Source organism: Mytilus edulis, chromosome 4, assembly GCF_963676685.1.
Source record: "Mytilus edulis chromosome 4, xbMytEdul2.2, whole genome shotgun sequence".
Lineage (NCBI taxonomy): Eukaryota > Metazoa > Mollusca > Bivalvia > Mytilida > Mytilidae > Mytilus > Mytilus edulis.
The window spans coordinates 63,602,667-63,618,614 of NC_092347.1; the positions used below are offsets into that span (position 1 = coordinate 63,602,667).

Sequence of the window (15,948 nt, forward strand, 5' to 3'; positions counted from 1 at the left end):
ATAAAAAATCCTTTCTATATTTAGTCTGTATTTTACTGGCTGCACGACATTAGGATAATGACTCTTGTATAATAAAATAAACATCCTTTCTATATTTAGTCGTTTACATCGCTGATATTTACTAAGTTAACTGATAACAGAGTTCTTGCATAGATTAAGAATAAATACACCCAAAACTTACGTACTGAGTTGACGATTAATTCAATCAATTCAAATTCGTCAGGTGAAACCTTAGCTTTGCATCGAATTGTTGTTCAATTTTTGAAAATATGGGTATAAAATTGAGTTCGATAATGAGTTGTTGATTCTTAAGACATAACAAACTTTGTGGTGCATTTGTGCATGTAAAAATTGACACACTTATAACAGTATTACGCATACAGTTTTTAATTGTGGAAAAAATAACAGTTAATAAGGTTGTTAGAAAAGCAAAACAAATCATAGTCAGGTTAAAATGTCACATTCCCGTTTTCACACTTTTATTTTCTTTTATATGTGACAATGTATTCAGGGTAGCACTGACTACTGTTATAAACAATAAATTCTCTAAAGTTCCACTGTCCATCGACAACTACGGAATCAAAGAATCCCTGCCCCCGGGCATTATGTGACGAATCACAACACTTATCTTTCTTGCACGTTTTGCATGGTGGTCTTTGAAACGATTGCGGCTGGTCCGTAACATAAATCTCTCCAAGGAGCATTCTCGTTAGTATCATTTTCTTAGGTTTCTTATCTCGGTGATCTTTGGGATCTGAAAAAAATGAATGAAAAAATCAGTTTTGTATCTTTATATTGTACATTCCGGTATTTTCTTGTCAGGACACCCTGTTACTTTTGTAGGCCTCCGGTGAAGGAAGTAGTTATAAAAATCGTAATGGAAGTTCATAAATTGTATTAAATATTATTACTAATTAAGTTGAGCAATTCACAACAGATACAGTTGTTCATAAAACACATGAATAGAGTTATCTTAATATCAACAAAGATACGTTTAATTCCTAAATAATAAATCATTATTCCCATTGCGCTTGGTGCAAGGAAATCAGCAAATAATTTGAGATCCTGCTAGGTGCAATTTATATGTGTTTGACCTCTGGTGCTAGCCTAAATGTAAACACCGACTACGCATATTGGTGCAAAACAGCAGACAACGGAGTTTTATGGTAGTCTCCGATCAATAAATTAAAATCTTTTAATAAGGTTTTAGAATAGAAAATTAGCAATTTCTGTCCGAATCTTATATGTTTTTGTGTCATGTTTCTGCATAAAATACTAATTTGCTTGGTGCAATATGATTTTGCTTTGCAATTTAAGTTCAGCAATCATTTTGCATTGAGGTGAAAAAGCCTACTCGGTGGACGTAAACTTGCTATTTATACTTTGTTCCCGCTCCCAAACATGACGTAGTAACCAAGAAAAACAAAATATGAAGAATGGCGCCGATATAAAAAAGTAACGATAAACGAGACAAATTTGGACTTATGCACTTTTAAATGAAGATGATACATCGATTAAATAGCATCATTTGATAGGTTTAAGTACAGTAAACCATTCCTCTCATAAAAATACCATAAGAGACATACTCGGGGACATCTGCATGGAAAAGTATGACACAGAGGCCACAATTTATATACAATGAAAAATACACGTTTAAGTTTATGACATGAGGCCAACGGCTCATTACGTTTTAAAGCCCCAGTCCCACAAGACCACGATCGCACCATTCTCACTGCGTTCTTTAATTTATTCAGATCGTTGTGAAGTTGCGGTATGAACAGCATGAACATGTTAATTTTCATTGTTCTCACTACGTTCTTAGCAATAAAGTCAGCATCATGCCCTGTATCAATACTGTTCCATTCCTTCTATTTCTGATTAAAACGTAGATTTCTCGGAAACAACACAGTAATGCTACCAAAATCTACCCGAACACTTGGGCGCGGTAGTAGGGGTGGATGTTGAGGCTGAGGGAGCTCTGAAAGTAACAAATCCTGATCCAGCAGGGATGTCGGACCGACCAATCAAACTTGAATCACAACCTATTACTGGTCCATCAATTGACGATGCTTTAGTTAACGATAGCAGGGATGACACACATGTTTCAAGCATGGCTGTGGCGCCGTTAGAGAAAAATGACAAGAGGTCCAAATTACAAACAAACAAACTAAACCTTGAGAGCTTTTATATATTTTATGTTAAAATGACATTGAACATGATGGTCGTAGTATGAACGTAGTCAGATCGTAAGAAGAGCGTGATAAGGACGGCATGGGCATGCTAGAATCGTACTATGGTCTTGAACAGCGTGGTGTAAAAGTGATATAGTCGTAGTTGAAGCGTAGTTGGGTCGTTTTGAGAACGAGCTGGTCGTAGTGAGGTCGTAATAACGTCGCTGTTAGAACGTAGCGAAGTCTTTACGAATAGAATCACACTTTCGCTACGCTCTCTGTACGATGGTACAGCGACCTTTGCGGTCTTACCACAACCTTACTGCGCTCTCACTACACTTCTACTTCGACTTGATTTCGTCACGACCACACCACAACTCTTTTGAACATGTTAAAAGTTGGCCAAACTCATCACGATCATGCAGACCTCACAACGACCGTACTACGACCATTTTGTTCATCCTAGTGCGATCGTGGCCTAGTAGGACTGCGGTATAATAATTAATACATCTTTGGCTTTCAAATATTCGGCTTTGAGCGTTCCTAGTTAAAGTCAATTAAAAAGTGCGCGTCGGACTCATGAAATGAATAGGGTTATATATAAAAGTGGGAGGTTTGACATGCCACAAAACCAGGTTCAACCCACCATTTGTTTTATTAAAATTTCCTGTACCAAGTCAGGAAAATTGCCATTGTTATATTAGTTCGTTTCTGAGTGTGTTACATTTTAATGTTGTGTTTCTGTTGTATCGTAGTTCTCCTATTATATTTTATATTATGTTTCCCTCAGTTTATGTTTGTAACCCGGATTTGGTTTTTTTTCTCAATCGATTTATAATTTCGAACAGCGGTATACTATTGTTGCCTTTATCTATATTTGTTGAACGACTTTCTACACTGATTAAGGATTCCAAATAAGTCATGTTATTCACCTTAAATATATCTAATGGAAAATGATAAACTTTCAAATTTCTTTCAGACATGGTTGTCAACACAACCAATATTGATTGTTTGGTTGATGATTGGTAGCTTAGCGTCCAGTAACATAAAATTCAAAGAAATATATGCGAAGTTCAGCATTCATGTAATTAAGGGGTTTTATTTAAGTCGTAACTCGTACGGAGGTCATCGATTTCAACCATCTGTGTTCTGTTCAGATGACGTCAAAGTGTGATTATTTATCGAGAAAGTACGCTTGTTATGCGTGTTGTAAATGATTATAGAGTCGTGTGAAATGAATTTATCCTGCTATAAATCACACCTGCACTTCTCCCAAGAAGCTAAGGAAACATGACAGACATCAAATACGTTCTGCTATGCGATAAGTAGGGTATTTTTCCGTTTTTGCATTAGATTGGTAAATGGTTTAAGTTTTAATGTTTCATTTTGATTGAAACTTGCTGCTAGCTCTATAATAGCAAAGCCATATCGTTTAAATAGCAATAAAAGGCCTATGAAGTGTGAAAAATCAAGAGACGAACACCAAAGGTCTGATTTATAAATGCTAAATTCAAGCTCAAGTTTAAACACATATTGTACCATAAGTCTCAAGCAGGAAGTAAAGTCTCTTGTTTTATTTCATTTATTCATGTTCCTGCTTAAGCGTTGAATTCTTACATATTAATTCTACATTTACATTTTTTAGCCGTATCAATTTAATATTATCCTACTTAAAAGTTTGTTTGTATATCGATTGATTTATAATGCAGATTGTCGTGATCCTTCAAAGTTTCTTTTATTGTTGTATGGAGGAACGGCTACTTTCATTATGTGATTTCAGAGAAACAGTTTGTGGCGTATCATACTATAGTTATGGGTGAATAGTAATGGGTGGAAGTAGAAAACAACACCTTTCAAAATTCCAAAAGGAATTGTAGTAGATCAAATTATGTGTCACACATATTAAAATTAAAAAAGAGGCAAAACCTGCTCGGAAATCAAAAATGGAAGATAATGATCCAAGTAAGACACTTTGTCAATATAGGTCAGTCTGAGCCGTGCATATGAGTAAAATGTATAATATTATAATTAAATACTTTTGCAGGCAAACGACTGATTATTTATGATTTAATTGAAAATGTCGTTTTTAGGAGTAAATATATAACAAAAACAAAAAGAGATGATGACGTCACGGTTATTCTCATCGGATTTTGTCTAAATGCTTAGTTCGTTTCTGTGTGTGTTACATTTTAATGTTGTGGCGTTGTTTTCGTCTTATATTTAATGCATTTCCCTCAGTTTAAGTTTGTAAACCGGATTTGTATTTTTTTTTATCGATTTATGAGTTTCGAACAGCGGTAAACTGCTGTTGCCTTTATTTATTTGAAAAAAATTATGTCTATATGAGCTGATAGACAGAACAAAAACTGAAGTTTTTCTGTACGTGTTTTTTAACGTATTCTGCACATGTCCTACTATCATACTTTTTTTTATTATCAATAGTCTGGCCAATTAAAAGTTGGAAAACATAACTTAGCATAAGACAGGATTAAAATTGATATAAAGTCATATAGGTCGACTAGATAAAGGAAAAGAATTCATTTCTAATTTGAATTTTTTTTTTCTCAGAATAATGAAAATCAGATTGTTATACAAGTAAATTTGTCTTATAAAATCAGATTTTAAGCACTAAGAATTCATAAAAAAAAAGGCTTATTCAGATTTTTTCAACTGAATTGCACTATGAACGAACTTATGTCTATAAACCTGTTGGCCGATAGAATATCGGAATTATTAAAGGAAATAGGATCTATAAGTAAAATTAATCTTCCATCATCACTATTTAAGGCACTAGAATTCTAATACAAAGCAAAATTAATGTGATTTCCTGGTATTTATAAAACTTAATTACGAAAGGTTGTAATTTATTGGTTGTTTAACATGATCTATGTCTGACAGATGTATAAATTGTCTATCTCTTTGAGAAAGTTTAATTGAAGAAAAAAAATTTTTTTTATCATAAGTAATAGTTATGAAAAAAAAATTAATTATAGGTTAACATCTATTATTAAAGAGAAAAACAATTAATGGAGGCTTCAATTAGTGTGTATAGTTCAAGGGGGGAGTATGTTTCAAAACAGAAAAGTAATGTTTATCTTAATTCTGAATATTATAACAGAGATCATATCTAAAGGTAGTAATTTAATTTTATTTATTAACACAAATTACTTCTAAACATGATTTTTTGTCAGTTAACTTTATTGGTCATGTTTCCTGTTTCAAGTAGCGATGGCGACAGTGGTTAAAGGCAGTAGTAGTCATCTACCAAAAATTCTTTAAAAAATGACAATAAAAGGTTTTCCTCACCAGAGATATGTAGCAATAAGTCCTATACACGATGGTTAAGATTCTATTTTTCGATTAAAATTTTCGGTGACAACTATGTCTGGAATCGATTCTGGTTGTGAACCAAAAATCGTCAAAAAATTATCAAGGTAGTATTCAATAAAAGTTTGGTTGTCATCAATAAGGGCAACAGTAGTATACAGATGTTCGGAATTCATAAATCGATTGAGAAAAAAAAATCAGGGTTAAAAACTAAAGCTGAGGGAAACACATCAAATATAAGAGAACAACGAAACAACAGAAACACTACATTAAAATGTAACACAGAGAGAAACGAACTTTAATATAACAATGGCCATTTTCCTGACTTTAATTAAAGTTGTGTCTCATCTTTTTCGTTTTATGACACTAACACTGACGGTATGTAATATGTCAGTTCTAAAAATGTAAGGTACAAAGACTCTAGAGTAATGTATTGCTTTATATATCTTTATCAGTGAAAGCAGATACGAGGTTGACGTTAGGGAGCAACCATTTAACTTCAAGGGGATTATGGTTTTTTGTCCTAGTCGGAAAATACAAGAACACTTTGTTTTTGTAATTTATCGACATTATCAATCAAATTAATTTTTTTAAGTTTAACACTATAAGGTACTTGGAAAATCTGGATTCGGAATATATATTTTTGTCATCTGTTTGACAACAGTATTTTTTTTAATCAAATTGGGGATCACAATAAACATACCTCTCCCCCCCTTTTTTCCCCTAAATCCCAAACCCCCTTTTTGAAGTTAAATGGTCGTTCCTTATTTATACAATAGTTGAACGACACAAAAGACATTTATCCCAAATAAGCAACCGTAATAAATAATTTGAAGACTTTAAGTTGACTTCTTGTTTTGATTCAATTGTAAGGGTGGTTAGGGGGCTATAATCATTATTTATGAATATATCAATGAAATCGTTTTGACTATATCCAAGAGGTTTTCACACATTCATCAAATATACAGAAAAAAATCAATCGACACAAAGACATCTGTCCCAATTCAAAATGCAGGTACAGACCCTTTTCGCGAGTGATTTAGTACCGCGACTTCCGCGAGTAGAAAATTATTTCGAATATTTATTTGTGACGAATATGTGAAACTTGGATATTTCCTAACTTAATTACATCAAGTAAATTTGAGAATCACGAAATTCAATCGCCGCGAAATATGCTATAAAGGGCTAAACTCGAAATAAAGTATCCGCGAAAATAAGTTGGTTTACAGTATTCGATATGTGTAAATAATTGTGGACATTAGATGACCTCTAGTTGGATTACAGTATTCGATATGTGTAAATAATTGTGGACATTAGATGACCTCTAGATGTCATTTGGTTATTAGTACCGTTGGCTCGTTGTATCATTTATGATAAATTATCGTAAATTTTAATGACGCCATCACGAGTTGGTTGACCGTTATGGAATAACCGTTTCACAAATGATATCGGATATGTTCCTTACATCGTATCTACAATCCCCTTCCCTTTCATGAATGTGACCTTCCGAATTAGACTATTAACCGGATTTGTTATCTCATAAGCAACACGACGGGTGTCACATGTGGAGCAGGATCTGCTTACCCTTCCAGGGCACCCGAGATCACCCCTAGTTTTTGGTGGGGTTCGTGTTGTTTATTCTTTGGTTTTCTATGTTGTGTCATGTGTGCTGTTGTTTGTGTGTCTTTTTCATTTTTAGCCATGGCGTTGTCAGTTTGTTTTAGATTTATGAGTTTGACTGTCCCTTTGGTATCTTTCGTCCCTCTTTTATGAATAACTCTGGGGTGATTTAATTCATATCTACAATCTAACATACAATTATCAACAATACACAAGTGTCATACAATATGGTAAGCTCTAAATCAGCCAGTATCTATAGGAAAATATTGGATAGAATTATCAGGCTATCAAAGATATTCCAAATTCTCTTAAAGACAGAAAAAACTTTTAAATTAATTGTTTGTAGACGAAGGGCGCGTCGGGCACCTAAATTATAATTCTGGTATCTTTGATGAGTTTATTTATAGATACTATTAGAGATAACCACTGGCTATTTTCCTCACTTTTTACTGACAAATTAAACCAGATTATTTTAGAAATCAACACCCCTTATTTCATCTCGATTAATGGAACAAAGAACTATGCAAACCAGGAAGCATACGACAAACCCAAATCAGTCCAAAAAAGGTAATTAAGTTGCCTACAAAGACCGATTTAGGAGATAACATAAAAAAACACGTAAAATCTCAAGAATTTAGGATAGGGGACTTTCTAATTTGAATTTTCCTTGGAAGTCGGTATCTTTGTTTTTTTACTTTTTATGAGATAACATAAAAACACAATGTAAAAGACAATTATAAATATTACTGACTTAAATCTTGCTTGCAGTTACTAACACAGTTTGCGACATGTTGTAATGAAATCATATCAGCCAGTACTGTAATGTCGGCTTATAAATCTCGGTGTCAAATTGATTCAGTAATGCGATCTTAAATAATAGGGAGTTCCTGTACAACTTACAGAGTCTATCAAGAAAACAAAATATGTCTTGCTTCAAATTGAATCAAAACATAATGTTAATAAGAACAAAAAAGATAAAACGTATAACCATTTGAAACCAGTAGATATTACCATCTTTTCTAAAACATACTAGTGTTTGGCTTTCAAATTCAAGGGGCAAAAATAAATGCAATATCATTAATAAAATTATTCTTCATCTGTACGTTCGTTGATGTTCGATTTGTATGTAATTCAACGAATTGTGATGACAATGTATAAAGAAGTATGTCAGATATAAAATATTAGAGTCAAAATAAAATTGAGAATGGAAATGGGGAATGTGTCAAAGAGACAACAACCCGACCAAATAAAAAACAACAGCAGAGGGTCACCAACAGGTCTTCAATGTAGCGAGAAATTCCCGCACCCGGAGGCGTCCTTCAGCTGGCCCCTAAACAAATATATACTAGTCCAGTGATAATGAACGCCATACTAATTTCCAAATTGTACACAAGAAACTAAAAGTATGTTATAGATGTTCAAATCTCATAAATCCGTTAAGAAAATACAAATAAAGGTTAAACCCCAAAAAATGAGAGAATCGCATGAACTCAAACAGCAGCGAGACCAGGTAAGTGCCCCCTGGTATACATGCATCACCCGGCATGCAAACAGTAGAAACTGCAATATATATTTATAAATATATATGCTTGACAGATTCCAGAACATATTCGGTTGTTATCTTTTGTTATATCTACTTTCCGATTGTAAATTGAGACCGTTGGGGAAGATTTTTAAATTAGATGTTTTGGGATGATTTTAGATCTAAATTTCAATTAAATTTATTCACGATTTTCTGACACGAAGATTTACTGCATAACATATTGAATGAATTTACACTAGTTACTTTTTAAAACCGTATGTAAATCTCTACAGGTATTGTCTGTGTCGTTTGGTTGCATCCGTATAACTCTAACATATTTAACATTACATTTCATTCAAATAAATTTCCTGCGTCTGATTCACTTCCCAGATTAATCTACATTATTACCAGTATGTGGTTATATTATTGCCTGAATTAGTTCATTCAATGTAGTAAAATAAATCAATGGCTTTAATCTTTTCTTTTTATGTCCATACCTATTAATTTGATTTGTTTTAATACTGAAAAAAATGATAAAAAATAACCATTCATTTATAAAACTTAGGAACTACTTAAAGAGGATCAGAATAAATCTTTGTGAAAGATGACAGATGACCTAAAATCCTACTTTGCACTTTTAAGAGTATTTACATACACCTGTCCTTATGAGGAAGACTTAACTGCCTTCATGGCTTTGAATGGGGTTTTTTTTTCGTATTATGCATAGTTGAACGATTCAAATTTCACACTTTCTTTGGTATTTTTTATTTTTTTTTTTTTTCACTCCCCATTTTGCCAACTTAAAAATAAGACAGGGAGATAACTATGTAAATCAGCTGAACGTTTGAACGCTATATATTGTTAAGGAAATACTAAGCTTTTTAGTGATCAAAATTGGTGTTTTCCAAATTGCTTTTTCCAATGAAAATGTTCAGACGATGTGTGTTTTTGGAAAAAAAATATTTTTGTCAAATTGTCAACGTTAATATTTTGTCAAAAATTTTATGAAAATTAAACGAGCCAAATTAATTTTATCAATGTGTTATAGGTACCACCTTAATTTCGAGAATTTCTGGGCTAAAATTAACGTACAAAATAGGTAGCTTTGTTCATATCCAGCAAATGATTCCACTTAATTCGGTCATAGTGGTCGTCTCAGTCAGTACATCCAGTACAGTGATATGTCAGTGTTATGGTCCGTATTATAGGTCTCAATGATATTGTGAGTTTACGATGTGAAAAATAGCAAGCTAAAGCAAGGACTTTTTTTATTTGTAGCATATGTTCTACACCTTATCCCTTCTTTTCCATTTTTGAATAATGCACAAATAGTTATAAAAGCGGTAAGACACATAACTGGGTATGAAATATATGCCTCGCTTTCATGTATAGTAGTTGCAATTACAAAGTGTACTAACCTGCGTATTGGTCACTTTTGGTGGAACTTTCAGCAGCATAAACACCTGGTCCAAACATAGCATTTTCAGTCAATCTATTATCAAACCCCTGTGCTGCTATAACATCTATCCGCCCTACTGTTGTACCATGGAACAAATAATGCTCGTTTACCATTTGACACATTTCGCGTTTTAAGGTTTTTCCTGATTTTTTGGTGGTCAAAATACCTCCTTGTTTTGCATATGGAATGTCTTTAAGTCTTGTAAAAGTTCTTTCTAACTGTCCAACCTTATGAAACATTGTTGCTCTGCATTGGAAATACCTTTCTGCTAATAATGGATTTTCTATTCTTTCTACGTCAAGAATTTGTATGTTAGAGTAATTTAATGCACTAAGTCCCCGTGAATCGCGACCGTGTCCAACAAGCTGCCTCATCCATGTATCCATAACAAGTTTTTCAATTGCAGAGCGTTCTTCTAGACTTACTTGAACCTGTTCCCAACACCTATCAGATATCTGATGACAATTCCATTCTCTAAGAGTCTTTGTTTGGTCGTACTTTGTCCAGTACGAAGGAGTTTTAAGATCTCCTTTATACATATCCATATGTAGCTGCACTAAAATTAATAATAGAAAGATAGAAATAATTCTTCTACGTCTGCTAGATGATTATTATTTTTTAGCAGAACTTTCAGTTCTTGGTATACAACTATATATAACCAATTATAAATTTGGTGTGTCACGAAGCGTTATTCCTGATTTACCTTCATCTCACCCAAAAAATTGAAAGAAAAATGTTTAAAAATATTAAACGAGTAGCTATGTGACTAAAAAGGGACACAAAAGAATACCCAAATCCATCTAAGGCCAAATCTGCCTGTGCAAGTTAGAACTAAAGTCTTTCAATGAATTCTTAACATGAACTGATATTATTTGCTCTATTTCAGTTTGTTAATTTGTTCTTATGATAATAATTTTGTATTTTATTTTTTTTTTGTATACGAAAGATAATACAACCGTAAAATGTATAAATTTACATTTTATAGACTATAAAGATTTGTTCTAATAAATTGATGTGGAAGGTCTATATATATCAGAAGACATGGTTATGCGTGCATATAAGGATAAGACAACTCTCCATTCACTTGTCTTGCATTAAAAAGAAAACAAGCTAGGTGGTCCGAGAACACAATTAATTCGTAGTGCATTTCTTTTAGAACATAAATGAAAATAAAAAAAATCCCACCTGCGCTTTCTCAAAGAAACTTTTACAGTGTGTTGTACCACTTTTGGGACAAATTATATCAAATTTATAGAAAACTTCATCGCCTCTAACTCAAAATATGGACAATTTTATGTTTAGGGCGTCTTGAAATCTTTTGACAGCTTCCGAAGTGCTCATTTTCAACCTTATTCAGCTGGACCAAATCACTACTTTCCTTTAAAATTCTGGACCCAATTTTTTTTACAGTGTAATTTCATCCCCCTTCTTGCAATTTGAGGCATTGAACATGGAGAAATAAATTTGGAAGGGGTATAAAAATTAATGGCAAGTAACCCACTGTCAACACTAGGGACTATATTTGTGAACAACGAAAATCAAGGGACGACAATGGTGGTCTCGGACCTAATAGGGTAGAAAGAGTTGACAAATCTTAAAAAAACTTGGTATGAACAAAGCTTAATGTATTATAACACTGCTTACAAAGTTTTATGACAATAGGATGTATATTATAGACATTAAGTTAAGTTCTATACTCATCTTTGCGTGTAAAATTTTGACGTTAAAATTGATAAATTTCAACTATCAACATTTGGGGCTTTAAAAATTAAAATATTGCAAAAACATACTTTTTAAATGCCTTAATATATAACTTATCATGTACTAAAAGCAATAGAGTACTCATTTGATTTATCAGACTTGGCATAATTATTCAAAAGTCAAATTTATATGAGCCTGCGCCTAAATATTTAGGTTTTTCAATGAAGGGGAGCCTTGCATAAAGATGTAATATTTTCCAGCAATTTTAAATTTGTGAAGCTTTTTGGTTATAAATAATCCTTACATATGTATTTAAAGTACTTTAAATGGAAAGAAAAGTTACAAATAACATATCATATTAGTTTTTAAAAGGGTCTTAGGCCAAGTAAGACTGGAAAATTTTTAGGGTCAATTAAGGCCGTGCCACATATTTACATTAAAAAATGCATATTGAGGCTATAAGAAATAAAAATTTGTGTCTTTTTTATCATTTCTATACTCATGTGACATGATACAACAAATCTGAGGACAAAAAGACTCTTGCAATTAACTTTTCTCACAAGCAGTATGGGCTGAAACAAAGATTTTTGCCTTTTTAGGGAAAAACGTGCATGCAATTTATTCTCAACAGGCTTATATTTAAACAACTTGCTATCCTACAGAAGAAAAGAAATATATTGTGTGAAATGGAACAGGTACAATAGACATTGTAAAGTGCATTTGATACAAATTTAGTGAGGTCTCTAATATGGACATCAAATTTTATATACTAAGCTCCCCACTATTGACTTCATCCAAACAAGGCGTTAGACAAGGGTCATTTATACAACACATTTTGCACATTTTATCTAAGATAAACTTCTTTTCTGTAGATTCAGAGTTCATAAATAAGTAAAAGAAGCAGGTAAAGGCACAGAAACACAAATATTGACACATAAAAAACTGTCAGATAGAAAGTCAGGATGCCATTTATGCATCAATATTGAAAAAGTTATAAAATGCCTATTTTGACCATAAAATGCCAAAATTGGTCGTTTTTGCAGAAATTCTATAAAATAAAAGTTTAAATCCTTTAGTTTCATGCTATTTGACAAGTTGACACCATCAAATCATTTAGGGAAGTAACCAGAGTACAAATTCTATATTTACAGATTTCACCTCTTAGGTCCGAGAACACAATTAATTCGTAGTGCATTTCTTTTAGAACATAAATGAAAATAAAAAAAATCCCACCTGCGCTTTCTCAAAGAAACTTTTACAGTGTGTTGTACCACTTTTGGGACAAATTATATCAAATTTATAGAAAACTTCATCGCCTCTAACTCAAAATATGGACAATTTTATGTTTAGGGCGTCTTGAAATCTTTTGACAGCTTCCGAAGTGCTCATTTTCAACCTTATTCAGCTGGACCAAATCACTACTTTCCTTTAAAATTCTGGACCCAATTTTTTTTACAGTGTAATTTCATCCCCCTTCTTGCAATTTGAGGCATTGAACATGGAGAAATAAATTTGGAAGGGGTATAAAAATTAATGGCAAGTAACCCACTGTCAACACTAGGGACTATATTTGTGAACAACGAAAATCAAGGGACGACAATGGTGGTCTCGGACCTAATAGGGTAGAAAGAGTTGACAAATCTTAAAAAAACTTGGTATGAACAAAGCTTAATGTATTATAACACTGCTTACAAAGTTTTATGACAATAGGATGTATATTATAGACATTAAGTTAAGTTCTATACTCATCTTTGCGTGTAAAATTTTGACGTTAAAATTGATAAATTTCAACTATCAACATTTGGGGCTTTAAAAATTAAAATATTGCAAAAACATACTTTTTAAATGCCTTAATATATAACTTATCATGTACTAAAAGCAATAGAGTACTCATTTGATTTATCAGACTTGGCATAATTATTCAAAAGTCAAATTTATATGAGCCTGCGCCTAAATATTTAGGTTTTTCAATGAAGGGGAGCCTTGCATAAAGATGTAATATTTTCCAGCAATTTTAAATTTGTGAAGCTTTTTGGTTATAAATAATCCTTACATATGTATTTAAAGTACTTTAAATGGAAAGAAAAGTTACAAATAACATATCATATTAGTTTAAAAGGGTCTTAGGCCAAGTAAGACTGGAAAATTTTTAGGGTCAATTAAGGCCGTGCCACATATTTACATTAAAAAATGCATATTGAGGCTATAAGAAATAAAAATTTGTGTCTTTTTTATCATTTCTATACTCATGTGACATGATACAACAAATCTGAGGACAAAAAGACTCTTGCAATTAACTTTTCTCACAAGCAGTATGGGCTGAAACAAAGATTTTTGCCTTTTTAGGGAAAAACGTGCATGCAATTTATTCTCAACAGGCTTATATTTAAACAACTTGCTATCCTACAGAAGAAAAGAAATATATTGTGTGAAATGGAACAGGTACAATAGACATTGTAAAGTGCATTTGATACAAATTTAGTGAGGTCTCTAATATGGACATCAAATTTTATATACTAAGCTCCCCACTATTGACTTCATCCAAACAAGGCGTTAGACAAGGGTCATTTATACAACACATTTTGCACATTTTATCTAAGATAAACTTCTTTTCTGTAGATTCAGAGTTCATAAATAAGTAAAAGAAGCAGGTAAAGGCACAGAAACACAAATATTGACACATAAAAAACTGTCAGATAGAAAGTCAGGATGCCATTTATGCATCAATATTGAAAAAGTTATAAAATGCCTATTTTGACCATAAAATGCCAAAATTGGTCGTTTTTGCAGAAATTCTATAAAATAAAAGTTTAAATCCTTTAGTTTCATGCTATTTGACAAGTTGACACCATCAAATCATTTAGGGAAGTAACCAGAGTACAAATTCTATATTTACAGATTTCACCTCTTAGGTCCGAGAACACAATTAATTCGTAGTGCATTTCTTTTAGAACATAAATGAAAATAAAAAAAATCCCACCTGCGCTTTCTCAAAGAAACTTTTACAGTGTGTTGTACCACTTTTGGGACAAATTATATCAAATTTATAGAAAACTTCATCGCCTCTAACTCAAAATATGGACAATTTTATGTTTAGGGCGTCTTGAAATCTTTTGACAGCTTCCGAAGTGCTCATTTTCAACCTTATTCAGCTGGACCAAATCACTACTTTCCTTTAAAATTCTGGACCCAATTTTTTTTACAGTGTAATTTCATCCCCCTTCTTGCAATTTGAGGCATTGAACATGGAGAAATAAATTTGGAAGGGGTATAAAAATTAATGGCAAGTAACCCACTGTCAACACTAGGGACTATATTTGTGAACAACGAAAATCAAGGGACGACAATGGTGGTCTCGGACCTAATAGGGTAGAAAGAGTTGACAAATCTTAAAAAAACTTGGTATGAACAAAGCTTAATGTATTATAACACTGCTTACAAAGTTTTATGACAATAGGATGTATATTATAGACATTAAGTTAAGTTCTATACTCATCTTTGCGTGTAAAATTTTGACGTTAAAATTGATAAATTTCAACTATCAACATTTGGGGCTTTAAAAATTAAAATATTGCAAAAACATACTTTTTAAATGCCTTAATATATAACTTATCATGTACTAAAAGCAATAGAGTACTCATTTGATTTATCAGACTTGGCATAATTATTCAAAAGTCAAATTTATATGAGCCTGCGCCTAAATATTTAGGTTTTTCAATGAAGGGGAGCCTTGCATAAAGATGTAATATTTTCCAGCAATTTTAAATTTGTGAAGCTTTTTGGTTATAAATAATCCTTACATATGTATTTAAAGTACTTTAAATGGAAAGAAAAGTTACAAATAACATATCATATTAGTTTAAAAGGGTCTTAGGCCAAGTAAGACTGGAAAATTTTTAGGGTCAATTAAGGCCGTGCCACATATTTACATTAAAAAATGCATATTGAGGCTATAAGAAATAAAAATTTGTGTCTTTTTTATCATTTCTATACTCATGTGACATGATACAACAAATCTGAGGACAAAAAGACTCTTGCAATTAACTTTTCTCACAAGCAGTATGGGCTGAAACAAAGATTTTTGCCTTTTTAGGGAAAAACGTGCATGCAATTTATTCTCAACAGGCTTATATTTAAACAACTTGCTA

At 32.4% G+C, this 15,948-nt stretch overlaps 1 protein-coding gene across 1 annotated transcript in view; it reads right to left on the reverse strand.

Moving 5' to 3' along the window:
* Positions 1-363: 363 nt before the first annotated feature.
* The window catches only part of LOC139520194 (protein mono-ADP-ribosyltransferase PARP15-like), a 53,707-nt gene continuing 38,122 nt past the window's right edge, over positions 364-15,948 (reverse strand). The window contains exons 6-7 of the mRNA XM_071312667.1: positions 10,059-10,655; positions 364-754 (exon numbers count right to left, since the gene is read on the reverse strand). Coding sequence (XP_071168768.1) covers positions 480-754; positions 10,059-10,655 — 872 coding nt within the window. The 3' untranslated portion in view covers positions 364-479. The remainder of the gene's footprint in view (positions 755-10,058; positions 10,656-15,948) is intronic.